General features: G+C 48.3%; 1 protein-coding gene across 1 annotated transcript; it reads left to right on the top strand.

The window, feature by feature from the left end:
- The first annotated feature begins 19,628 nt into the window (after window positions 1-19,628).
- FOXI2 (forkhead box I2) lies at window positions 19,629-23,821 on the top strand. Its single transcript, XM_086920248.1, has 2 exons — window positions 19,629-20,297; window positions 22,259-23,821. The coding sequence occupies exons 1-2, from the start codon at window positions 19,688-19,690 to the stop codon at window positions 22,789-22,791; spliced, it is 1,143 nt and encodes a 380-aa protein (XP_086776374.1). The 5' UTR covers window positions 19,629-19,687; the 3' UTR covers window positions 22,792-23,821.
- The last annotated feature ends 4,159 nt before the right edge of the window (window positions 23,822-27,980 follow it).

Raw genomic sequence — 27,980 nt, 5'->3', positions numbered from 1 at the left:
CCAATCTGATCGTTAGGTCAAGGAAAGCAATTTCATGAGGTGAGGTTGTCATGGTGAAGTGTAGGTGAGGGTTAAGTGTGTTGACCCAAACCAAGAAATCTTCATGTGAGGTCGGTGGACCGCTCCATAGGATAAGGATATCATCTATGAAGCGTTTCCACATTCTGATGTTATCGCGGAAGGGATTAGACTCATGGTGTATATGAGTATCTTCAAATTTGGCCATGTACAAACAGGCTACCGAGGGGGCGAAGGTACTGCCCATAGAAGTCCCCTGGGTCTGATGGTAGAATTTGCCTCTGTATTCAAAGTAATTTTCCGTAAGGGCTAGTGTGGCGCACTCCATGATGAAGGTCTGGGGAGTGTTGGAGCTCCACAATTCTTGCCCAAGTCTTTCCTCAATTACCTCAAGAGTCGCCCTCTGGGGGATATTTGTATAAAGTGCTTCGACGTCTAGGGTAATTAGGAGGTCAATCTCTCCTATGTCCTGGACTGTATCCAGTATTCTAAGCACATCTGTAGTGTCCTGAATGTAGGAGGGGATGCTTTTCACCAGGGGTTGCAAGAAGTGGTCGCAGAACTGAGACAAGGGCTCTAGCACAGAGTCAATTCCAGAGACAATAGGCCTCCCTGGTACTGGTCTAGTGGCTTTATGGATCTTAGGCAGGATGTAAAAGTATGGTACCCTGGGGTCCTTTTTCATGAGAAATTCTGCCTCCTTTTTACTGATCCATTGATCACATTCAGCACCGGATACCAGGCTTGTGATCTTGGTCTGTAATCGCGCGGTTGGGTTATCAGTGATTGGAGTGTAATATCTCTGGTCACTGAGCTGTCTGTTGCATTCCAACTCGTAATCCACAGTGTTCATCAGAACTGTGGCTCCCCCTTTGTCTGCCTGTTTGATTGTGATAGAGGAATCATTAGCCAATGATTTAAGTATAGTCAATTCGTTCTTGGAGATGTTGGAATGTGGTGTCAGCCGGTCAAGCCTATTGATGTCTTTCAGTACTGCCTGTTCAAACGTCAACACTTCGTTGGGGACCATACCATTGTGAGGTGTAAAGGTTGAGGGATTATGGAGTCCGGAATCTTCAGTGGGTTCAATGGGTTTACCTTCAAAGAAGGCTTTTAACCTTATTTTCCTGAAGAACGCCTTGAGTTCCTTAGTTTGTTGGAACTGGTCGATCCTGGGTGTGGGGACGAAGCCCAAGCCCTTTTGTAGGACTTCCTCCTCTCTTTGTGTTAGGTGGTGATCTGATAGATTGACCACCAAACTCACTGTTGCCCTGACCGGCTCGTGCTCCTCGTGTCCATCCCTTGGGGGCGTGTGTCCTCCCATTGGACCCTTTTCTCTGCTGTGTTGCCCTACAAAAGTGCTCTTCAATAAAGAACAGAGATGGGTGCATCGGTTGTCATCGGACCAACAGGGGCTCAATGAAGACATCCCCTGGCATTCATTATAAATTCCCACATTTTTAATATCTACTCATGAGACATAGTGACCGGATACATTCCCCTGCCACGAGAGTTGACAGTGACATTGACCTTTCACCACTTCCGGGTCACTCGCTTCCCTGCAGGTACCTCCACTGACCCTAGGGCACTCACTTACATGGGCCCCCAACATAAGGACGCCTAGGTCCCACTACACGGATTGACCAGGGATTACCACTGATATGTTGTGACACAGCGAGGTCAGTCCTTGACACCATGGCGACCTGTGGGCGGCATCACCGTTTGCTACTGACATGTTGTGACACAGAGAGGTTAGTCTTTGACATCATGGCGACCTGTGGGCGGCATCCCCATTTACTACTGACATGTTGTGACACAGAGAGGGTAGTCCTTGACATCATGACGACCTGTGGGCGACATTACCGTTCACAATTACCCTGTAACTTGCAACACCAGCACCCAAAGGGACCCCTTACATCATGGCCGCCACCTGCAATTAGACACTGGCCTTGTTCACAACTACGTGCACCTCATAACTATCTAATCTATTTATCGCCTATTCGTCTAACCCCTTGGTTTCAATCAGTATGCAAATGTCCAAGTAACTGGGGTAATTCACGCTCTATTCACCGCTTTTACATGGGACGGTAAGCCAGGGCAACAGCTGCTCCGCAGTGTTTACACCAGCTTAAGATGGCCGCCACGCACTCGGCTCTGCACACGTGACCTTGGGCAGGGGGCGGCTACTCGATGCGTCACGCTGAACGCCCGGCGTTGTTTAAATGACCCGCGCCGCCGAGCTCAAACATCTACTCGAGCTCGGCGGGGATGGGTAGGTCACAACGCCCGGACGCAGAAGACTCCAGGTGAGTGCTTGTAGCGCTTGACAAATGGTGAGCGAACTGCGCCAATATAGGTTTTTCTGGCCTCATTCAGTCCAACCACATGTAAGACAGGGACTCGCTTTTCATTACCGCGTTTTCTCCTACCCCTTCTCTAGCCATACCTCGAGGGCTTAGCTCTGCAGTTCAGCCCTGCCGAACACTCATGTGGCCTCTTATATATGATCACTAGGTGAGTAGGAGTTTCTGCATATGCGAGTTCTTTACCCATGCCTGTTTAAATGTTTTATGTAGATCACAGGGAGAGTACTACTATGCCTACTAAGTTACCTTATGGTGTTACACATAAGACCTGCCTAATACCTGACATTCTACAGGCAGGCATTGATATTAAGACTGCTGCATTTTTAACTCTGCATTCTCAACTCTGTATTTTTACATTGTTGTTTTAAAACCATCACCCTCACTATCCACGGTCCTTTTCACAGTTTTAGTTATTGTGTGTGCACTTCACCTTGATATTGCACGCTCAATACACTCGGCATGCGGTGGATGTGTAAAATGACGTTCAATACCACCAGCATGTTAGCATATTTTCTTCCTGGCAAGATTGTGACCTACTTTTTTGATTAATTACTGTTTCCTTATCCTTTCTATAGGCATAGGAGGATCCACTAAGGTAACAATACAACACGTATGATACTAGCATGTTGTTGTCTTCACTTTGGTCCTGAAGAATCGCGGTTAATATACCATTAGCGAGAAACATGTTGACCACATGCACTGCTAGTTTCTACTAGGGGTCACACAACATAATAGGTTGACACCTAGGCAACTAGCTTCACCTTTTAACTGTAGCCAGGGGACCCCCAGAATAAAGTCCATTCCGGTACCCCTTGTTACATTTTAGCCGCCTTATCATAGGAATACACTACCCTGCCCACATACCCCCACTTCACCAAAAGGCAGTTGGAAAAAGATCTCCGCCAAAGAGCCCCTCTCTGAGGTGTGCCCGTCGGGGATTGCACCGCCTCCCCGACGAGGAGCAACCGCCGATGATGAAGCATGACACTCCTCGGGGTGTGTGAGGCAAATACATCCAACATAATGGATGCCCCAGGGTATCATTTAATTCCCCTTCTTGGTCACGCCAGCTAACAATCTCCCTCCCTTCTTTTCCTCTAGGAACAGTGCAGCAACCCCATTTTTTGTTTAAAATTACTATTCCCACTCCAGAAAGTGCAACAGTAGGTAAGGCGTTGGATAGCGTAGAGGTAAAAATTACTATTCCCACTCCAGAGAGTGCAACAGTAGGGAAATGGTTGGATAGCGTAGGGATAAAAATTACTATTCCCACTCCAGAGAGTGCAACAGTAGAGAAAGCGTTGGATAGCGTAGGGGTAAAAATTACTATTCCCACTCCAGAGAGTGCAAAAGTAGGGAAAGCGTTGGATAGCGTAGGGGTAAAAATTACTAGTCCCACTCCAAAGAATGCAACAGTAGGAAAAGAGTTGGATAGCGTAGGGGTAAAAATGACAATTCCCACTCTAAAGAGTGCAACAGTAGGGAAAGTAGATACTTCATATATTATTTAAATATATATATATATTAATATCTATAAAAAAAATAATAAAAGTAATTGCCAATTTAATATAATATAAAAATGTATTAATTACAAATACTAATTTAATTTAATCATTACAATTAGTTATCTAGTAATACTAATTAATTACAAATTAACAATTAATTGATTTGTAATTAAAAACTTACTTAACAATTAAAATCTAATATATACCCAAAAAAATTAACATATGTAATTAGTTATAATTAAATTACTTCCCACCCTATTCCCCTATAAACCCACAACCCACTACAGAAAATAAATTAGTTAAATTAACAAAACTTTAATAAAATTATTGTCAATTAAAATGTAATTAATTACAAAATAAAAATTAATTAACAATTAATTATAAACAAATACCAATAAATAAATGTACATATTTAATTAATTATAATTAAATTACTTCCCACCCTACTCCCCTATAAACCCACAACCCACTACAGAAATTAAATTAGTTAAATTAACATAATTATCAATTAATCAATTAAATAAAATTAATTGGCAATTAAAATGTAATTAATTACAAAATAACAATTAATTAACAATTAATTATAAACAAATACCAATAAATACATTTACATATTTTTACAACTGCGTTTATTGACTGTTTAGTCATAGCATAAGCACAGTTCTCCACAATCAGGAGGACACTGTCAAATGGCAAACATACAGCAGGATGTATACATAGCCTAAACGCTTAAATCGCCCCCCCTCCCACACCCCTACACCCCTCCAACCACCCAACGCCCCCACTACCCACCCCTTATCCCACCCTAACCCAATGCACGTGATCACCTTCAACCGCAGCATATGAATAGAGTACAGTAGGTATTGAGCACCCTCCTAGGCCCCGAGGTCCCCATCTGCAGGCAGTCCATCATCTAAGTCAATTGGGGGCTCCAAGGTTAACCCTCTATAGTCCGCCCACCGCTTCCAGATCTTGTAATGTTTCCGGGGGCACCCCCTGGCTTCAAACACTGGTAATTCTAACCCCATGAGATTATCCAGGCGCTTAGTGGAGGAGCACGGTCACCTTTCCATGCCCTCGCCAGATCCCGCTTGGCCACTACTAGACCCAACAACAGGAGGTGACGCTTGTAGATGTGCTCACCCACGTTCTCCAGGACAAGCAGAAGACCCAGTCTGGGCGTACGGGGAAGGTCCCACCCCAGCACCTCCGACAAACAATTCCACACCCCATTCCAGAATCGGGTCAGACCCACACAGGACCACACAGTATGTAGCAGTGTGCCTCTCTCAGTCCCACAGCGCAGACACTCCGGAGTCGCAATGAGGCCAGCCTTCCACAGTCTCTCTCTGGTGTAATAGGCCCTATGTAGGTATTTGAACTGTATGAACCGGAGTCGCACGGCTATGGCAGCCCCACGGGGGGACTCCAGGGCCTCCCTCCAGTCATCCTCATCCAAAGGACCAATGTCCATCTCCCAGGAGGCTTTCAGCCGCAGTAGGGAAGAGGAGCAATGGGTGACCAGTGTTTGGTATATTTTGGAGACTTTCTTATCCCCCAGATCTCCCGTGAAGAGCTTGGCTTCCACTGGGCTAAATTTGGGAAGCTGGACCAGCCCAACCAGACTAGGTGCAAGCGCATGACGGAATTGTAGGTATTTAAAGAATTGGGTCTTGGGCATACCAAATTCAGAGCTAAGGTCTTGGAAGGATTTGAGAGTATCCCCAGAAAGATGACCGAGCGACGAAATTCCGATAGAGTCCCAGCCACCAAACCCCATCAGCGAGGCCAGTGCGGGGAGCTGTCCATTGTTCCATAGTGGGGTTTCCGCCATCAGTCTACCCCACCAGCCCATGCGGTGTAGTACCTGTCTCCAGATCATGAAGACCACCTGAGTGACCTGCGGCAGTTTCCTCCGCCGCCCAGCCGAGTACAACAGCGTATGCAGCGTGGCATCACCCATCAACACGCGTTCCAGTGCGTATGCAGGCAGGGTCGTTGCGATCGCCGTACCACCACTCGTTCAGAACCAATAAGTGGGAGGCCTGGTAGTAGGACAGAAGGTCCGATGTAGCCAAACCTCCACAATAGGTGGATAAGAAGCAAGTCCGTAGCGCCACCCTGGAGGCACCCCCCGCCCACAGAAAGCAGCCCAGCACCGAGTTTACTCGACGGAGCCACTGTGGATCGATCCTATGTGGATGGTTCTGCAGTTGGCACAAGAGCCACGGGAGGGCGACCATTTTAAAGATTGCAGACCTACCATAGATATTGAGAGGCATGCGAGACCAGGTTTTGATGTCCGATTGGACTCTATCCCACACCGGCAGCACGTTGCGCTCCCACGCAATTGCGACAGACTCAGACAGGAAGACTTCTAAGTATTTTAGACCACCGACCGCTACCTGCAGGGCCGATGCCCAGGTTATTACCCTGACTCTCCGCCCAGCACCCACAGGGTCGACTTGGCCGGGTTGAGGAAGAGTCCTGACACCTCTCCAAATACACGCATTATTTCCAATATTCGAGGGCCAGAGCGGTTAAGATCAGTCATAAAGAAGAGGACATCGTCCGCATATAGCGCAATTCTATCCGAGAGTCCCGCCCCCCACACAAAGCCACGAAGCTGTGCATCGATGCGCACCCAAACGGCCAATTGTTCCATGGCCAGCACAAAGAGGTAAGGGGATAGGGGGCATCCCTGTCGGGTCCCCCTGGCAATTGAGAATTTCTCCGAAATCGCCCCTGACACACGCACCGAAGCGGTGATGTCCGTGTACAGCAGCTTGACATAGGAAACAAACACCGGGCCCAGGTTGAGGCGCGGCAAAAGGGCGAAGAGGTACGTCCAGCTGACCGAGTCGAACGCCCTGTTGATGTCTGCCAGTAGTAGCGCCGCTCGTTCTCCAGTTGCCCCCATAGCGTCCACCGCCGCCTGTGCACGTCGGATGTTGTGTTGCGTCGCCCTATGCGGCATGAAGCCCGCCTGATCTGGATGGACCAAGTCTGCAACATATGGGAGAAGGCGGTTCGCCAACGCTTTGGCCAATAACTTGGCTTCAAAGTTGAGCAATGATATGGGGCGATAAGACTCATGTCGGTCGGGAGGCCTACCCGGCTTCTGGAAAACTACGATTTCAGCCTGGCGCCAGTCCGCCGGCAAGCTACCTCGTTCCCGCGCTGCCTCCAACGCCCGCCTGTAGTGAGGTCCCAGCTGCAGGTGGAATTTCTTATAAAATTCACTGGGGAATCCACTAGGTCCGGGCGCCTTACCCGTGTTGAGCTGCCCAAGCGCATCTCCCAGTTCCTCCGCTGTCAAGGGGAGGTCCAGAGCTTTCCTGGCATCGTCTGATACTGCACGGGGGGGCAGGTCAGCAATGAACTTGTCAATCGCGTCCGGTGGGAGACTGTACCGGTGAGCATATTGCTCCGCATAGTAGTGGGCGAAGCTCACCGCAAGAGTCGCAGGGTCCGTTATGGCAATTCCCTCGCCATCAGTGAGGCCCGGCAGTGTGATTGGCTCTAGAGTATGTTGACACAGCCTATGGAGCATGGTGCAGGACTTATCGCCCCACTGGTATACCCTGCTCCGCGTGGCCAGCCACACTTGTCTATCCTCGTCCAGTAAGACCGAGGCATAGGATTGCTGCGCTTGCAGGAGCAGTCGTATCGCCACTTCGTCACCACCCCCCTGACACCGTCGTTCCAACACCTCCACCCGTGCCGCAGCCGCGATGATGGCCTCTCGACAACGACGACGGGCAGCAGCATACCATGCAATGTCTATGCCTCTCAAAGTGGGCTTCATGGCCTCCCAGACCGTCACCCCATCCACCCCCTCCACCAGATTCTCCTGCCAGTAGTGGGCAACTGCGCTGCGCATATGTTGTGTATAGTCCACCTGTTGGAGCTGCCACGAGGACATCCGCCACCGGAATGGCTGACGTTTCTTGAGCAAGTCGATCCGTACCACAACAGGGGAGTGGTCGGATAGCCCCCTAGGCTGAATTGTGGCCTGCCTTACCCTGTCAAGGAAGGCTCCCGGTTCAAACACACAGTCCAGCCGTGAGAAGGAGCCATGCACAGCAGACACATACGTATATTCACACGTCATGGCATGCAAGTGTCTCCAGGCATCCACCCAGCCCAATCCATCAATCATCGCTTTCAGCCCTGTAGGGGAGCCGCCGCCACAGTCCCTTGTAGCCTCCTACGGTCAAGGCACACATCTACAACATCATTCCAGTCACCACCTATCACGGCCAAGGAGTCCGGGATCTCGGCCCACAGTTCGAACAGTCTCTCTGCCAAGGACCATTGTAAAGGGGGGGGGGCATACACACTACCAAACACCACCGGTTCCGTACCAATCATGCCCTTAACAAACACATAACGACCCTGCGGATCAATCCATTGATGCTCGTCGGTGTAGGACAACCTCCGATGGATAAGAACAGCCACCCCCCTCGAGCCCCTAGAGAACCCAGCATGAAATACTTGTTGGTAACCAAATCGCTGTAGGCTCAGCACCTTTGTCCCCATCATGTGCGTCTCTTGTAATAGCATCACATCAGCTGAATCCCTTTTACCCCAGCGCAAGACCGCCTCACGCTTAATTTTGTCCAGCATCCCCCTGACGTTCCAGCTTAATATACGCATAGAGTCTCCAGCGAGTTCCTGCCTTGAAGTATCAGCCATTGTCCCGATGGAAAAATCTCCCCCCTCAAAACACCCCCCAAACCCCCCCATCGCTTCCCTCCAACACCGCCCCCCAACTGCCCAACACCCGTTCCCAACCCCCCTCCCCTATACCTCATGAAACACTGAAGTACCTGTCGCGGCATGGGGAGCTTCGGGCCCAAAACAGAGCGCCCAAAGCCAACCATACCAATGGATCCCAACTATACCCACCAGCCAACAGGACCCTCCCTCAGGGCCACCCCCTACCGTGGGAGGACTAGGCCGCCCTACAGGTCAGTACCCCGAACCCCATTGTACCACTACTCTCTGAGCTCAAGTAGAACGAGGCAGCCAGACACCACCAGCATTGCTCCCCTTGATCCAGACCAAGGTCCAGGTCGCACAGCACCAAATGCTATCCGCTCGGCCGATGAAGCAGTCACACAGGGCCCTCTGTGGAAGCCATCAATGGACAAGTGCTAATTAAGGAGGGCTGGACTCCTATAGTGCTCAGTTCTCTTTTCCCGATTGATCGGTGTCGAGCTGCGTCCCATCCGGTAGGCCACTGCGAGACAGGGAGCGTCTCCGTGACCGAGATTTTCTGTGTCGTTTACCCCTGACGGCAGAGTCACCCCTCTCCTGCGACGAACCACGCGACGGTCCAGAGCCCAGGCCGGTCGGAGCCTGACCGTCTCATCCGTCCACCTGAACACTGCCTCCGGGGTATCAAAGAAGTGGGTCTTGGACTGAAAAACAACTCGAAGGCGGGCCGGATACAGCAATGAATATTGGATCTTCAGACCACGCAGTTTGGCCTTCACCACCAGGAAGGAATGACGCTGCTGCTGTACCTGTTTGGTATAGTCTGGGAAAATCATAATCTTGTGATTATCAAACAGCAGAGTCTCCCTGGCCCTCGCCTCCTGTAGTATCATGTCCCTGTCGTGGAAGTTCAGTATTTTGGCTATGACTGGCCGAGGCCGCTCTCCCACGGGCAGTTTCTGCGTCAGGGCTCTGGGTGCGCGCTCCACTACAAAGCAGCGCGACAGGACGTCCGGGGGAAGCCAGCTCTCCAGCCACCGTGTCAGGAATTCATCCATGGGCCCCTTCTCACAGTCCTCCGGAAAACCCATGAAGCGGAGGTTATTCCTATAAATTTACATATTTAATTAATTATAATTAAATTACTTCCCACCCTATTCCCCTATAAACCCACAACCCGCTACAGAATTAAATTACGCAAAATTTGAATAACATTAAATTCATTAATTAAATTACATTATAACATAAATAAACACTTTTAACACATAAAATACACTATAAAAAATTCGATATTATTAAATGTTCGATATTTTTATTAACCTATTTTATGTACTTCGATATTTTGACTATTTATATTTTAAAATTCGATATTACATTACTTACCTTCAAAACGATATTTTTGATGTCTATATTCTGTCCATTGGCTATTCTGTCTAGCCTATATTTTGTACTCGATATTATGTCCATTCGATATTTTGTAATCGATATTTTGTCTGTTTACCGTTTCTCATAGCCTCATCCTATGCTGCCAGCCTTGCACTGGTGAGCCCAAGCAGAACACCCCAGGCCCACCTTCCATACGTGTGATGAAGATAAATCCTCCCCTCCATGGCAGCCCTCTCCACGCAATACACTGGGTCTTTATGTGAATTGTGCCCCCATGCATTAATATTTTTTAGGTATGTGGCCCACTAATATTCTTGCATTTTGGGCAATGCCAATTCTCCAATGTAAACTGAGTGGTAGAGTGTGCACAGCCTCACTCTGGGGGTGCCACCATCACAGAGCAGGGTCTGAAGAGTCCTATCAAGGCTAAGAAAATAGCTCTCCAGGACCAAAAAGGGGGTGTTCTGAAGCACATAAAGCAGCTTGGGCAGGGTGATCAGCCTATGAAATGCTGCTCGGCCTACAAGGGTCAGGCGAAGAGCAAGCCACCACTCCAAATCTGCCCGGAAACTACCAAGGACTAAGCATGGGCGAATTTTGCGAATCTCGCGTTCGCGAATTTTGCGGATTTGCGAACTCGCAATCCGCAAAATCCGCGAATTCTCGCGAATTTGCGGATTTTTTTTTGTGTGTTTGCGCGGGTTTCTGCCAGTTTGCGAGGGTTTTGTACAATGTCGCAAATTGCGAACTTACCTGTCGGGTCGCAAGTTTCGCGAACTTGTTGTTTCTACGTGTCCAGCCTGTTTGGGACACTCTTCTTCATCACTGCCACTCTCTGTCACCACTGCCACTCTCTGACTACTCATGCCACCCTCTGGCCCACCCATGCCACCCTCTGTTTCATCACAGCACCCTCTGGTTGTCCAGTCAGTGTACATTATTATGGCAACGCAAGCACACCTTCCCTGCCTCAAGTGACCCAAATTAATTTGGGGCTGATTAATGTGTCACAGAATATTTTTTTAGCTGGCACCTGCTTCCTTAGTGCTTCCTGATTAGTGATCTTTTGCACTTGCTAAGTGCTTTCATTGTTGCAATATTAGTTACAACACCTGCCCTGCCCCAACTGACAATAATGAATTAGGGGCTGATTAATGGATTTGAACTTCCAGCCTGGCTCCTGCTTGTCTCCCTTAGCTGTAATTCAGGACCTTTGTGGCATATGTGTAACTATTCTGAGGTTCAGAGCAGGGTCACATAATAGTTGCAACTGGCAACTGAACTCTGGAGGGGCCCCTCAGGAAGCACTACAGGAAATGGCTACTAATGATGAGCCTGAACTTTTGAACCTGGTAAGTAGTTTCAGTTTTGCTAAGATCGTATTTCTGCAATTTTGCACTTATTCGTGGGGCGCGAACTCACGCGAACAGTGCGAACAGTGCGAGCAAAATCCGCTGCTCGCGGATTTGCGGATTTTGCGGGAGATTCGCAAATCTCGCGGATTGCGAATTTACCGAAAATCCGCAAAATCCGCGAGCGAAACGGATTTTCCGCCCATGCTTACCAAGGACTCTCCCGAAATAAACTCCACCTCAATTGTGACCTCTATACCCAGATAATGGAACCCCAACCTGGCCAGCCGGAGGGCACCTGGCGGGGCCCACTGCCCCCTCATTCTCTCTCCACATAAAGCACTGACTTGTCCCAGTTGATGCAATACCCTGAACACAACACAAAGACCTGGAACACCACCGGTACAGTCAGAAGTGACCAATCTAGATCAGCGACATACACCAGCACGTCGTCAGCATAGAGGGACAATTTTTCCTGGGTTATCCGTCACATGGGGTAACTCCACAATGCCAGTTCAACAGCACACCCAGCACAGGCGACAACAGGTGCCCCTGTCTAGTACTGGTACAAGTGTGAAGGACTCCAAACAACTCCATTCACCTTCACTGCCGTGCCTTATACAGAAGGGCTGCCCAGTGACAGAACAGAGGCCCAAAGCCAAACCACCCCAGCATTTCCAGCAGGTACCGGTAATCAATGGTGTCAAATGCTTTATCTGCGTCTAATGACAGTATTTTTCAAATTGAACATTCGATCTAGTAGACAAGCAGTGAGAAGCTGGCTGGAGGGTTCATCATGCATCCTGGCTTGTAGAGGAGTCAAATATATGAATCTTGTCAATAGTTACCTATTGCAAGCAGTCACGGACTAAATATAATCTCGTGAAATTCTCCTCACACCCTTAATTGGGGGTACATACTCGTTATTTCTCTTATGTAACTGGATTTTAATACTGTATGGTATAATTTCTTTTTTTCGCTCACACAATAACAAATTTAGCGGTGTGTATTTTATTTATATTTTTGCTACGGGGGGTTTTGTAACGATTTCAAATAATCATGCATTAAACTTAAACATTGATTGAAACATTGATTGACAGTATTTTTCTGGGTTCACTGTCGGCCATAACCTTATCCAACCACAACTGCAGTTGCAATGGGTTTAACTGTGGGTCACCCGTCCCATCATAAAGCCTGTGTGATCTGGGTAAACCAGGCAAGATATAACCCGTAGGAGCCGTGTGGCAAGTATCTTGACCAGAATCTTACTCTCCGTATTTAGCACAGAAATAGGCTGATAGGGAGAACATGAATCCGCCGGTCTCCCCTCCTTAGGAGTCACCACTATATTGCATGATTAAGGTCTTGAGGCAAGGCCCTTTTGTCGCACACAGCCCCCAACAACTTAAGAAGGTGGGGGTTCAGTGAAGAGCCCAGACAGTTATACAGCTTGACCGGGAAAACATTTGCCTCTGGGGGTCTTCCTGGGAGATATTGCCGGCAATGCTGTCCCATCTCCGAAAACCATGATGTCCTCCTCCAGTTCTCTATGACTGGCCTCATCCAAAACCAGGACCACTCCCCATAAAGGCAACAATATCTTACTTCGAGTGGTCCCGATGGGGGCATACAAAGAAAAATAGTAATCTGAAAATGTCTGGACTATCTCAATATGCATCTGCGCCACACACCCCTCTCCCAGTGTGCACTTCAGTCATCCATCACTCTGCCTCCTTCCTACACCCCAACCAGACTGCCTTGGACCCCGTATCATACTGTTTACACTGAACCCCCAAATAGTGCTCGTGTGCCACCTGAGTCACAACGTCATAATTATGCTGCTGCGTCGCCCCAGAAACAAGTAAGTCACCTGATCACCCCGGGCTGCCTAACTGATGGAACCGTCACTCCATCTGGAGTGTCCTCTCCTCCCTACATTTCGTCTTGTTGGAAATTATGTTCTGGGACATATCCATAAGCAATACAAAAGGGGATGATGGACGGTGCGTTTGAGCAAATCAAACACTCACCCCCAGTCAACTGATCTGGGTTTAATCCATCACCATTCTTTAGCTCACTCTGCCACCCCAGTTCAGACATGGCGATATGAAAATCAGTCTGCCCTGTACCTCATGGGAACAGTCCAGCCCGAACTGTCAAGCCATGTCTACCCTGGACTGGAAACAAGCATCCTGGGACCGGTTTCGGATTCATAATCCTCATCAGCAAGGCTATCTTGAATCCAGTGGCAAAGTGAGCAAGGGACTCACGTCTGAGCATACTCTGCAAACTTAGGGAGAACAAAGTGATACAAAAGGGGATGATGGATGGAGCGTTTGAGCAAATCAAACACTCACCCCCAGTCAACTGATCTGTGTTTAATCCATCACTATTCTTTAGCTCACTCTGCCACCCCAGTTCAGACATGGGGATATGAAAATCAGTCTGCCCTGTACCTCATGGGAACAGTCCAGCCCGAACTGTCAAGCCATGTCTACCCTGGACTGGAAACAAGCATCCTGGGACCGGTTTCGGATTCATAATCCTCATCAGCCAGGCTATCTTGAATCCTGTGGCAAAGTGAGCAAGGGACTCACGTCTGAGCATACCCTGCCAACTTAGGGCGAACAAAGTGATACAAAAGGGGATCATGGACGGAGCGTTTGAGCAAATCAAACACTCACCCCCAGTCAACTGATCTGGGTTTAATCCATCACCATTCCTTAGCTCACTCTGCCACCCCAGTTCAGACATAGCCATATGCAAATCAGTCTGACCCTGTACCTCATGGGAACAGTCCAGCCCGAACTGCCAAGCCATGTCTACCCTGGACTGGAAACAAGCACCCTGGGACCTTGTTCGGGATCCTTGCTCGGGGGCTCATGGTTCCTGTTTGGGGGTGCAGTGTTCGCTTCCTCCTCTGGTTTCCATTAAGCATGGGCTGAAAATTCGTTCCACTCGTGAAATTTGCGGATTTTTGGCAATTTCGCGATCCGCGAATCACGCAAAATTGCCAAACATTCCGCAATTTGCAAGTTCGCGAATTATTTTTGCTTCTTCGCGCTTCAAAAATACAATCTCGCGTGCGCTGTGTTGACTTACCTTGATTCTGAGTTTGCCGAGTTGTTTTCCTCCCCCGAACAAGATGGGCGCTCCCAAAAACGACCGCATGGGAAAAATCGCGGTAGCCGGACTGAAAAAGAAACCCGCGAACACGTCAAAATAAAAAAATTCGCAAGTTCGCACAAATTTGCGGATTTTGCGGACCGCAAATTTGCTTTCGCAAGAATTCACGGACCGCGAATTCGCAAATTTCGCCCATACTTAGTTTCCATGGGCTACGCATGGTTCCTCTCGGGCTTCCGGGTTGTGTGCCTGGGGCTCTATGTTATGCTCCGCCCCTGCTTGGGGTCGATTTACGCTCTTGGTCTTCCGCTGTTCTGTTCGATGGGCTGGCCTCTCTGTGTTTCAGGTGTTGGCTGGTGTGCTACATCCCTTTTTGCAGCTGTTTCTTCCCTTTTTTGTGCTCTGGCCTGGGGCTGCCGGTGTTTGTCCCAGGGCCTTTGGTGTGTTTGAGTTGCTTGTTGTGTGGCTGGCTGGCTGGGGGCTGTTTTCGGCTGCTTTCCTCGGACTGGCTCTAGTGCTCCCCTTGCACTTCAGGGGTTTCCTTGGGGTTGTCCTTGTGTTCCCCTGCTTCTGCTGCGCCCCTGCTCTGTTTCCGGTGCTTGCCTTTGGGCTTGCTTCTGTGGGTCCTGACCGTCCCTCCTGGTGCGCTCGGTCTGGTTGGGTGTCTGGCTGGCCTGCGGGGTGCTGTTCCTTTTTTTTTCTGGCTTGCGGATTTCCCTGCCCTGCCGGCTCCTGCTTGTTTCTGGTCTCTGGGGTTTGGCTGGTGTGGTTGGGCTCCTGCTCTTCCTTTTCTTGCCCTCCCTGGATGTGTGCACTGTGGCGGTTCGCCTGTTGGGCCGCTGCTGTTTGGGCCTGGCTGGGCTTCACTGCTGCCACTCTTCTGTCCTGCGGTTCTCCTGGATGGGAGTCTGTCTAGGCTCCGGGGGCTGGTGTTCCCTGGGGGTCTGCTGGGGCTTTCCAGCTCCTGTGGTGGCCTTCTTTGGTCCTGCGTTCTTGCCTGTGCTCTCTCGGTGGGTCCTGGCGTGGCTCTCAGTTGGTTTCGAGCCATTTCCTGCTGTGTCCTTCTGGGCCTGCTTCTGCTGGCGGTCCTCTTCCTGAGCTTGGTTCACCTCTGATTGGGTTTCCGTATTTCTGCCCAGTTCTGTGTTTCCGTTGGGTGCTGTTGGGCTTTGGGTTTCCCCCATTGTCCAAGGGCTCCTTCTTCGTTGGTTTACCTGTTTCCCCTGGGATGCGGCAGCCTTGTTTGGGCCTTTGTGGGGTCCTCGTGTTCGGTGCTTCTGGGTTGCTGTGTACGGGGTTTACCCCTGTTACTCCTGGTCTGCTGGCTGCCTGTTGGTGTCCTGGCTCCCTCCTGTCTTCCCTTGCTTCCCCGGGCTGTGCTCCCCGTGTGTGTCTGTGTGGGGTGCCGCCACCCCCTTTCTGGATGGGGTGCAGTTCTGGGGTTTTCGTTTTGCCTCTCCGGGGTCTGGCCTTCTGGCTGTCGGTTGTCCTGGGTCTCCTGCTCTTGGCCCTCTGGATTCTCTGATTCCTCTGGTCTCTGATTTGGCGGTTTCCTCTGTTTGTTTTTTTCTTCTGGCCCCCTGTGTGGTCCGGCAGTAGTGTGCTGGGAGTCTTGGCTGGCCTCCCAGTCCTTGGCTTCGGCCTGGGTGCTGCGTGGGCCCCTTCCAGGGCTGGTTGAGCCTGGGGGTCCTCTTACTTGGGCAGGTTGCTTGGCATCGGTCCTGGCTTCCTGGTTCCTTTTGCTTTCTCGCCCTGGTTCAGGCCGTTTTCTTCTCCCCTTCTGGTTCCGGTCGGGTGCGGTGCGCCCTGGGGCCTTTCTGCTGCTCTTGCCCTACCGGCGTGTGGGGCCTGGGTGTTGGGAGTCCTTTGGCTTCTGCTCTATCTTTGGTTCCTCTCTGGTACTCCGCCTTGTTGGTTCCTGTTCCTGTCTGCCCTCTGGGCTTCGGCGGGTTGGTGCCTGATTGGTTCCTGGTTTGGGGTCTGTCGGGAGTTCCCGATTGTCCTGGGCTTGCGCCCTGCTGTGTTCTTCCTTCCCTTTGGGTTTGAGGTTTTTGGGGTTGTGGCAATTGGCTCTGTGCCTGCCCCTGCGGTGCCGGTTCAGTTCCGAGTTGTTAGTTCCAGGTCTTTGCTGCCCTCAGTTGTTTGGTCTGCTGTCTGCTGGGTCATTCCGGGGAAGTCTCTGGACTGGGGTTTCTGGGTTGGCTTCCTATGCCTTTGTGTTGTGGCTTTTTTTTTGTCCGGTCCTGGTTCATTTTTGCAGCCTCTCTCCCTGTGGGGGCTCTTGGCCTCCTGGGGTTTCTGGTCTTTGGCTCCTTCCATGTCCTTTTCTGTTTTGTTGGTGTCTGGTTCCTGGTCGGCTCCTGGGCTCTCACTGTGGCTCCTCCCTTTGGGCTGTGTGTGGTCTTTGGCGGCCCTGGTGGTGCTATCCTTTCTTTTCTGGGGCCTGGGCCTCCTCTGCGGGGTTTGGTTGGTTTTGTCCTCTGGTCTTTCTGGGGGTCAGTTCCTTTGGTTTGGTGTGGTGGGCCATTGTCTGGTGTGTGCTTCCCTCCGGCCTTGTTGGTCTGGGTGCTTGCGACTGTGCCCTGTTGCCTGGCCTTGGCTTCTTTCTTTGGCCTTCTCTGGGGTTTGTTCCTTGTCTGTGCGGCTGCCGGGTCCTGGGTGTCTTCCAGGTAATTCTTGGCTGGTCCTCCGTGTCCGGTTGGTTTCCTTGGCCCTGTCCATTTGGTTTTTTGGCCTGGTTGCCCTGTCTCTGGTTTTTCTGGTTGGTGACCTCCTTGAGTGGTTCTGGCCTTCTGTTTTTGTTTTCTGGGTTGTTTCCGGTCCTTGTTTGTGTCCCAGCGGTCCTGTACTGGGGTGCTGGCTGGTTGCTTCCGGCGGTTCCCTCTTTTTGTGCTCCCTTGGGTCGCTACCTTTGGTGTAGTTTCCTGGGTGCGTGGTGGGTTCGGAAGTCCGGTTTTCTGCTTTAGTATTCTCCACTTTGTCAGTGAATGGGACGAGGACATAAGGGACCTGGGGGTAATGCTCTATTACTTACTGGTAATCTTCATTACTCTGCCCCTCCCTCCCTCCCGGACGGCCGGCCTTCCTGTGTGGGCTTGGTTGTACAGGTGGGATGCTGGGTAAGTACTGCTTATGTACTCCCGATGGGAGGGGCAGTATTAGAGTCCCAGCATTCCTCTTGTCTTTTTTCTGTCGGGAGATAGTTATCTCCACTTTGTCAATGAATGGGACGAGGACAACGGGACCTGGGGTAATGGAGATTACCGGTAAGTAATAGAGCATTCCATGCAACTGCCACAGGTGGGCATGGAGCACGGCGATTATGCACCCTAATCTACTGAAAGAAAACAAATCTATCTAATCTATTTGACTTCCGATGTTATCGTGTTCTACACATTTCGTGGAGTAAGTTTAATACTGATGAAGAACCGTATTACTCACTGACTTTACAGTCAGAAATATTTCTCAAAATGTGTCTCTATACCTATTTAGAAAAAAAGCATTAGCATGGGGACCCCACACACAGAAGAATGCATCGTGCTCTAAAGTGGACGTCCGTTGAATGGCGTCACACTAGCACCCGGATGACATCATGAAAGAAGCAACCTTCTGGAAAGTCTACGGTTGGTGAGAGCTCGAGAGACGTAGGATTGGGCTAATAAAACTGTTTCTCTGCACTCGATGGTCCCTCGAAGCTCTTCTAACGCGGCTATTTATCGCAGCATCAAGAGACACTTACTTATCATAATAATTGCAACGTCATGGGAGGTTCGTTGAAAAGTTCAGCAGGCGAACTGCGTGGTGCTTATTATGGTCCCAATTATTGTTAGCTCTCTAACAAAAAGATATCTAACTACTTAGTGAGTTCTTGCATTGGACAGTCCTTCGCGAAAACGTACAAAACAGGCAGCCCTACATTGCGCTACGGGCGTAAACAAAATCTAAGTTTCAGCCGCGCAGTGTTAGAACTAGTAGTGTGTGTGGCTAGGAGTAAATAAAAAAAATGAAAGAACAAGTTTTCAGACTATTCAAAGGGTGCTGGCGTTGTATACAATTAGTATTAAAACGAAATAAAGAAGGCTGCCGCTCTCCGCACACCTGTATACCTCATAAAAATGGTTGGATTGGAGTAAAAGAAAACACGATGGTCCTTTCCTTAACAGTAGGTATCTAAATAATGTACGTCATATCATACCACGCCTAAGGGATTGCTCGTTCTATGAGCTGCTTCCTGTGAGGGGTGCGCTTTCTCACGGTGCGCGGCAGCTGTGTACTTCTTTCAAAACTCAGGTGTTTGTCGGTAAACACAGGCTGCTCCTTTGCCATAATCCTTGCTCATGTTCATGCTAGACACACTAAAATGGGCATATGCGAGACGTGTAACGTGTTCTCGGTACTGCTATGCCGTGTTAGGATGCTGGAAGAAAGACGTAAATTGATTAACTGAAAATATGTACTATTAACTGTATGTCTGCAACTAACGCGATCGAAATGGCAAAAGTACACGCACCATGCATGAATGTACATGCATAACTTTCTAACGTGAGAGAGGTTTAATGGTGTCCGTGTACGACATGTATGCCACTGCTGTTTCTAAACGAGTAAAGAAATGGTGCCAGTATTGTGAGCACAAACTTGGAGGCGTCTGGTCAAGGTAAGTGGAGTTTGATGTAAATAGACTTCGAGCAGATGTTGTGCTGTTTGTGTGTGTATGGGGGGGGGGGGTGAGAGTGCTGTTTGCTGTTTTAAGGTGAGCGCTGCGGCTGAAGGCGACCTTTGCAGGTGAGGGGTGTGGGAGATATTAGGAATACATACGGGTTGTAGTGTCAGTGTAACCTACTGAGGTGCGTCTGAAGGGTATGACGTTTGGAGTCGGATTGGTGAATGTGACCAGTGCAAGTTGGTCGGGTGGGTTGGGGAGAGGGCACATCTTGTCTCTCTTACGTGGGCGTCCCTCCTGTGGGCAGCAGGCTGGGTGTGGGATGGGCGCGGTGCACGTCAGTGGGCGGCGGTGGTGTCAGGTAGAGGGGCGTGGCGGACCTGCACAGTTACTCCAGACTGTTGCACGTGCTTCTTCTGAACTTCCAGATCGCCTGCAAGCAGCGCCTAGTCACGATTTAATGACAGCACTCCTCTGCTCCCGGACTCATTAATGGTGCAGGGCTGGCTGCACCCTGTCACATTGCTTCCAAACTTTCCATCAGGCGAGAGTATGAACGCATTTAGCCAGCAGGCCACCACTGCGCAGCCGAGCCCCCTGCCGCCGCCCAACGCCCAGGACATCCTTGACATGGCTGTGTACTGCGACAACTTCAGCGTGTACCAGCAGAACCTGCACCACCATCACCACCACCACCCGCAGCGCTCCTCGGCCGCCCACCCGGCCAACTACGGGCTGGGTGACTTCAGCGCGCCGGCCTCTAACCCCTACCTGTGGCTCAACGGGCCGGCCCTCAACCCCTCGCCCTACCTCTCCGGCGCCAACGGGTCCTCGTACATCCCGTCGGGCTACGCGGCCGGCCAGAGGCCCTTCATTGGGGCCGCCTCCGGCTTCGGGGGCGCCGACCTCGGCTGGCTGTCCCTGTCCAGCCAGCAGGACTTCTTCAAGGTGGTGCGGCCGCCCTACTCATACTCGGCGCTCATCGCCATGGCCATCCAGCACACGGGCGACAAGAGGCTGACCCTCAGCCAGATCTACCAGTATGTCGCCGACAACTTCCCCTTCTACAAGAAGAGCAAGGCGGGCTGGCAGAACTCCATCCGCCACAACCTGTCCCTCAACGACTGCTTCAAGAAGGTGCCGCGGGACGAGGATGACCCAGGTGAGGAGAGCTGCTCGAGTGATGCGGGTGCCAGTGGGGCAACTTCTGCTTCCAGGGGCGAGATTCATGCCTTCCGTACGAGCAGCAATGGTTTATTTCATATGTAGGGCGGGAATGTGATATACAGCAATAACTTGTAAAGATAGCGCTAGTTCGGTATCCTGAACTCATTCTTAGCATGTTGGTTTTGCACTCTTCCGAAGGGCACTTTTCACTCTTAGTGCATAACTTTCAGGTGTTCGGCACACCTGACTTTCCGCTCGTGCGATTCGCATTATAGGTTACAAATCGAGAACCTAATTCAATGTCGGTGGTCGAACGTAGGACTATTACATTGGGTTAGTAATCGTTTATAAGAAAACGATTGCAAAAAGAAACGTAAAATACAAGTTTAGTTATTGCATAAGAAAAAGTTGTTTAATACGCTTCAAATATGAAAACGTCATACGTGTGCATTATTTTTGATCTGTGAATGACAAAAATAGAGTTGATTATTGATTTTCAACTAACCAGAACCTTAAACATGAATGAACTCACCAGTCAGATTTCCATAACCTTATTGAACTGGTGCACCTTTATAACACCGCCTTTTCAGTATGACTTGTAACTGTGAATGTTTCCCATTTCTCGGTTACATGCAGCAGTGGTTTCTTAAAACGTAAATATGATTATGTTAAATCCGTGCAAAACTTTCATATATTGACATGTACAGTGCGTTTATTGATTTCATATAATTGGAAGCTTAGATAAAATCGTTCAAGGGTGAGATTGATTTCTCATTCCGTTATTATTTGACCCCAAGCACGGGAAACCCGTTAAATAATGTAAATACATCATGCCCCTTTCTGCCCAGGGGAGGTAAACAAACCACAAACAGATGCAGTTAGCTATGCTTTGTCATCAAACCAGTGGAATGAACAGTCGTTGCAATCTCAGTCCTGCTGACAAAAGATACTTTTAAAATAGAGTTTTTAAAATAGGAAACATTTTATTGTAGTCCCATCTCCTGAGTACCCAAAGGATTATTTGCTCTGTATTTTCAATGAATGCTAAAAACAACATAACGGTATACAACAATACCCACATTTTCGGTTTTACCCACATTTTTAGATAACACATCTGTTTGTTGGTTTGAAAATGCATATAACTAGCATGGGACACTCAACCATGCTAACAATTGTTATATAAAAAAGTACATTCAAAACTATTGATTCTATTCTTTGGTTTTAGCGACAAAAATAAATGCGTTGACATTTTTATTTGCCCCACTCTCAATGTTTGACTCTAAACAATTGGCTATATATAGTTTTGTTCACAAGACATACTTGCAAAAAAGCAATAGTGTAGTTTATTGTGAAGTTATCAGGAGCCTAGGTGCCACCATTGAACTAGAATGGTAAATGATCCTCTATCTAGCTGTCTGTCACTTGTAACAAGATAACATGTGTTACCTTTGTACTTTAAAAATAATCTATAGCTATCCATGCTTTAGGCATTAAAATGACGCCGTTGCCAAAGTGCATTATTATTTTACAAAATGTCGGTTAATGTCTTTGCTCTTGGTATATCCTCGTCCTGGCTCCAAGGAGCAAGCTTTACATAGCAAATCTTATTATATAGCATCAACAGCTGAATATGAGCTTGAGGCGCTGTATATGTGTGGGGTCCAGTTGAAATTGAATTACAGAATGGAGGTGACATGTAAATGGGGACATGCACCAAAAGTAATTTGCCCAGACTAAAATATTTTTTGACACATAACACAACTAGGATTAAAATCGAGGTTTATCCGTTCTACTACTTTATGTCTAGACCATATTTGCTCTATATAACCACACACAGGCCACAAAATCTACAAGTAGTATCTTCCTTTCTTTGCTATTATGTAACTTTATTATTGACACCAATAATCACACTAACGGCGTTTTCTTGTGCTTATTTTGTGCTTGTTTTTTTCTCAGGTAAAGGAAACTACTGGACTCTGGACCCCAATTGTGAGAAAATGTTTGATAATGGCAATTTCAGGAGGAAGAGGAAAAGGCGGTCCGAGTCAGCAGCCAATACGCAGAATGTGTCTGTTGAGAAACCTGAGGACAAAGCCAGCGCTCTGAAAGGGTCTGTTAGCAGAACCATGCTGGGGATTGAGCCTACCGAGCTGCAAGCGTGCTCCCCTGCCGGAAGGGAAATCAAGGCCCCTTCCTCAGCCCTGGACTCCACCCCAACCTTTCCTGGCTTCAACCCCAGCTCGGACTCTGCACCAGGTGGCCATACATCCTTCGGGACTCGTCCCTTCACACAAGGCAGGCCGCAGTCTGTGACTGGACTGAGTCATTACAATGCAGGGGTCAGTGTAGAGCCTGGGACCCAGACTCAACACAAACTGAACTACTATGTGGCCCATCAGGGGCAGCAGCATGCTGGAGTAGGGGCATCTGCCTTGAGCACGTTCAGCGTTAACCACCTGGTCTACCACAGAGAAGAGTCTGAGGTCTAAAGAGTATAAACAAGACTGTTCCCCTCCCCAAGCTTCATTGGTAGAATCCACAATCTACACACTGATGTCCCCCACCATGAACATGTTCAGCATCAACCACTTGTTCTACCATAGAGAGGAGTTTGAGCTTTAAAGAGCATGAAGAAGACTTGTCTTTTCTCCCCTCCCCAATCTTTTTTGGTAGAATCCACGGTCTAACCACTGAAGGTCCTCACCATGAATACTTTCATTGATCAAAAACTTGGTCTGCCACGAAGAGGACACCGAGGTTTAAAGCTTGGTCTATTTCCCCCATTGCCTACGTAGTATCTATGATCCACACTCTGAAGCTCCCCTCCATGAACATTTTTGTCATCAAACATCCGTATACTCTATGGAGGAGTCTGAGGTCTTGTTTGGTTGAATTGGACTTCCACCCAGCTCCCCCCTCCCATGCCTTATTGGTAGATTCCACACTCTGCACAAAGAAGCTCCTCAAAATGAACACTTTCAAGGTTATCCCCTGATCTACCCCAGAGAAGTCAGAAGTTTGAAGGGCGCAAAAAGGTCTTCCAACCCCCATTTCTCTTAGTCTGCACACTGAAGCTCCAAATCATGAACACTTTCAGTGTCGACTACCTGGTTTACCAATGAGATTAATTGATGTGTTTAGAGAGGACTTGTTGTCCACACCCCCATCTGCCTTATTTGTACATGCTATGTTCTCCAGAGGGAAGCAACGCCTCAATGATGTACAGCATGGTAGTGCCTATATCGCAGACTGCCCTTGTATACGTACCCAAAGGAGGGTGTCCTAGTTTCGGAAAATGATGACCACCAAATAATAAACATTGGCTGTTCATGTTTGATTATAATTTTAACAAACACACAGGGATAGGATTGGGTACTGACGTTTTTTACAAAAGTGCACCCATAGTGAAGACAGAACTATTTTAGCAGACCATTTACAAACTATGAGTTTCAGATTATGCACTGGAGTATAGTCTACAAGAGAGACACGTGTAGCATTAACCCCTCAACATACTTTGAGCTTCCCACCTGTGCAATTTACTGTGTTGGTCAGTAACTTTAGATATGCCACTACAATGTAGTTCTTCCTCTAGTGAATGTGATTGTTGTAAATAAAGAAAAGTGTTTATGTTTTGGAAGTAATATGACTGTGACTCAACTCAACTTCTTGAACTATTATGAATGTTACTCTGTAGTCCAATGAATCCACCAGGGATAAGTGTGGCCATGCATTTCTGGTGAGCGTGTGCTATAAAATCAGTAACAATATGCTATGATTGGTCCATCCATACAGCACAAACACTCTAGTCAAAGCAGCCAGGCGCTATGAGTCAAGGCAACGTTTTGTTTATACAAAACATTACATTTTGTATCAAGTGGTGGTGTAGTTATACTTAAAAATGGGATAATGACTCCAAATGGTTGCCTTTTAACGCTCATATCCATCGCTTGATCTCCGGAGGGCTCTTTTTAATTTACATCCGTGACAGTCACACCAACTTGCAGTGAATGCACCATCGAGCTACCAGACTGCCAAGGCTTATGCTTACGAATTCCTTCCAGTGCTCGCTGCGGGGAAGTTTATCAGGGAACACGAGTGGTATCACATAAAGTGAGCACTAGCAGTGTAATTTTAAGACATAGACTTCGCTGCAGTTTTGGGCTGACTGGTGTGCCTTAAACATTGGAAGAGTTACAGAAGTTGTTTTGTATCACTTTACACATTGATAAAAGCTTTTTACAGGATCTTTAAAGTAATGTGCTGATTTAATTGGAAATGTAGCACTATTTGATGACATCTCTAAAGTAACAACAGTGCTCAACATAATACAACACAATAACAACGCACAGCACAAATATAAAACAAACATATAATGGGGCACAACAAAACAAAAAGCAAAACAGCAACTATTACAATAATAGATAAAAACACAACTGCGCAAAATGTCTCCACCGCCTCTAATAGGCACAAATATTCTTGTCACACATTACCAGGTGAACATATCTGTTTTCATAGCAGCGTGGTGAAAGGGAGTTTGAACCAAGCACTACGGTACTAACGACAAAGGAGTTTTAAATGCGCCACTCAAAGTGTTTCACGATTATGCACTTTATAATTTACCATTCTTTTTCCCAATCTATAAACGGCAACAATTAGAGAACGTTACCACGGTGCACAGAGGGCGACACCACACAGCAGAGGTGCGACTTGACAGATAAGGTCCTGCTTCGTCTTGTCACACAGGGCTGTCTTGAGACCGGAAGCGGGGATTTCCCTTCGCTGATTGATGGGCCTAGAACAGATAGTGGGCCCTGCTGACAAGTGACCGCTGAAGAGAATGCTGGCCGGCAGTGACGACTGCGAGCTGACGTGGTTGTGGCTCTGCGTGCGTGCACGTGCGTGTGACGTTCTAAGAGGCTTCCAGGTGAGGGAGAGCTACAGTTGGCAGTAGCTCGGCCGGGGACGTTTACATCCTTCTAGGATTGGAGCGTGTAGACAGGGCTGACGAGGACAGGAGGCCATGGCTCTGACAAACAAGAATAGACAGTTCAAGCAAACAAGGTGGAAGAAAGCACCTACTTTTAAAGACCTCACTTGCTCTTCGGTACGGTACGGGATTTTGTTGCACAATTCATCCAGGTAATGCACTCGCTTCTTTAAATGCAACAGATATTTTTTTATAAGTGCGCAGCAGTTTAGTCACATCGAGAAGGGCTGGAAGGACACTACTGAGCCTACCCGAAAGACCTTTTGCAATGCTCCGACTTTTCTAGCAAACCTATATTCTGTCAAATTATTTTCTAAACTATGATACATTCCTTATATTCTACCGCTGCTGATATATAGCACACGAGATATGTGCACGAGATCCCTTCTCATACCTGCTGACGCCAGTGAGAGTGAGTGCCTCAAGGTTTCATGCCTCTCACTGTACAAGGCCATTTCCAGGTTACGTGGCAATCAAATGAAGTGCATTAGGTTATGGAGTAATATACACGAAAGTGTAATATTTCCATATGCACAATGAGATGGAGGAGACAAAGTGGCGTTGGAAGTAGGGGTGCGCGGGTTGCTATAGCAGACCCATGTAATGTATCCTTGATAGAGACCTGATGGCTAATGAACATTGAAGGGGTCTCCACTCGTCCTGAAGCATCTGTGTTTTTAAGTTCAAACTGTTTCACGACAGGCAACACCAAGAGCTTTGTTTCCTGTTGCTTTGTCCGATTGAATGTTTCGACCATTGTTCCATTTTAACGTGAGACTGTCTTCCAGGGGAACAGGTGACAGTAGTGCTGTAAATTGGCAGGTACTATCTGGTACTGAGTAACTGAGTACCTGCACTCCTTTCCTCTGAAAAAAAGAGTACGTGCTCTTCTCAGTACTGCTGCAATACATTTAATGGAAGAGTACCAGCACCTCTCAGGAGCAAACAGGCACTTTAAATAGTGAGTACCTGGGTGAGTGGAGAAGTGTGGCTCACTGGTTAGAAGTGGCAGACCCTGAAGCAGAGGTCGGCCCAGGACCAGGGTTCAATTCCTGACGCGGCCGGGTCTTGGGTCAATGTCCGCGGACTCGATAATTCTCGCCTAGGTGCCTATGCTAACCATGGGTCCCACTCTGCAACTCTGGGCAATAGCTTGCTTAATCTCCACAACGGCCCTAGCAGCGCTGGGGATGCCTGGCTTCACCTTGGGGGTGCCCTCTCACAGGGAAAGTCAGGACGGGTTCCCCAGTGGTATACAGCGCCAGGATGCCACGTGATGGGGTAACAGTGCGCTTTACAAGTATACATACATTTACATTTACAGGAGAAAGCCAAAGATATCCAGAAGTTTTCTAACATATTTATAATGACAGACACGCTTGTTTTACAAGTAAAGCACACACATCTCAAACTGTACCCCACCAGCATGGAAAGTACAATCAAGGTTCTTGAGTCAGGCGATATCTATAGCCAGCAAACCCGCTCTCAAAGCGGTTTGAGTAGCACTAGGGAGAGAGAGAGTGACAGAAGCAGGGCCAGACTGGCCGCAGTGGGCACCAGGCGTTTCCCCGGTGGCCCCCAGGATCGGGGCTGGTTTTGGGTCCCTGGGAGAACGTTTTTGTTACCGGGGGTCGGTTTTGCAGCTGAGCTGCAATAGCGGCCCGTTGCAATAAATCCTGCAGCGGTGAGACAGGAGTGGTACTGCCAACTAGCACACACCCCCTCTGGGGGCTGCTGAGCTATTTGCGAGGGCCGGTTACGGTTCCCAGCCGGGCGTGGACAAAAGGGATAGAGATAAGGCCTAAAGTGGGCTAGTGATACGCACAAACAATTACTGTGGGGTGTAAGTGCACACAATATGTGCAGTCAGACACACACTGTTAAGCTTTGCAAGTAAATAACCTCAGGCGCAGCCAACCTTTTCTTAGTGTCGTTACTGCAGTGCTGGAATTGTAAAACAAATTACTACAGGAACCCATAAATTAGAAGTCAAGGTGTGGCAGAGGAAAGAGGGTGGAATCAAGAGGGGCAGAGGGAGAGAAACTGAGTCGGAACCAGTCAACGCATACATTTATGTAAAAAAAAGTCTGGTGCAATAAAGTGGCAACCAGAAGATATGTGACAGTAACTATATTCTAGATTACTTCATTGGTCACAAAGAAGCTGCATTTTAAGATCATTTACTGGGTTAACGCACCTGCTGCAGAGATCATTATGTGCCCAGTACTTTTGAAGGGACTGTAATAGTGGTAAGATAACTCTAGCAGTTAACATAGGTCTGGGATAGATCTGTGTCATGGCCTGTCACGGATTACAATCATGAAGTAGCACAGAGTGTTAGCGTGCTTGCACGTCGTGTAACAAGCAGATCACAGATTTGTATTTTATTTAGAAAGGTAAGCGGGCTACTGGCTTTAAAAATGAGGTCGATTTGTTACGTCGAGTACATAATTTGCTAACCTTCCAGTATAGCACAGTGATCTATTTACCAGTGTCAAAGCGGTGAATGAAAACTGTAAGTCATCGGTTTAGATATTTATTGTTCGTTTTCAATCTATTGTTAATCTATGATTGCAAAGAAGAATTCTTTTCGGAAGTAATACATTCTTGTTAGTACAGGCAACCACAATCGCTGAGTTACGTTTTATGTCCTGACTTTATGTTCCTCTCTATTATTCACTTGAAGCATAT

This window comes from Lissotriton vulgaris, chromosome 5 (genome assembly GCF_964263255.1).
Source record: "Lissotriton vulgaris chromosome 5, aLisVul1.2, whole genome shotgun sequence".
NCBI lineage: Eukaryota > Metazoa > Chordata > Amphibia > Caudata > Salamandridae > Lissotriton > Lissotriton vulgaris.
Note: the sequence above shows the minus strand (reverse complement) of the source record. Positions and strands in the feature narration are given on the sequence as shown.

Excerpts from the sequence above, each read along its gene's own strand:
- FOXI2 (XM_086920248.1), top strand. The coding sequence starts at position 19,688 with ATGAACGCATTTAGCCAGCAGGCCACCACTGCGCAGCCGAGCCCCCTG. Across the intron at positions 20,298-22,258 it reads GCGGGACGAGGATGACCCAG|GTAAAGGAAACTACTGGACT; the intron begins GTGAGGAGAGCT and ends TTTTTTTCTCAG.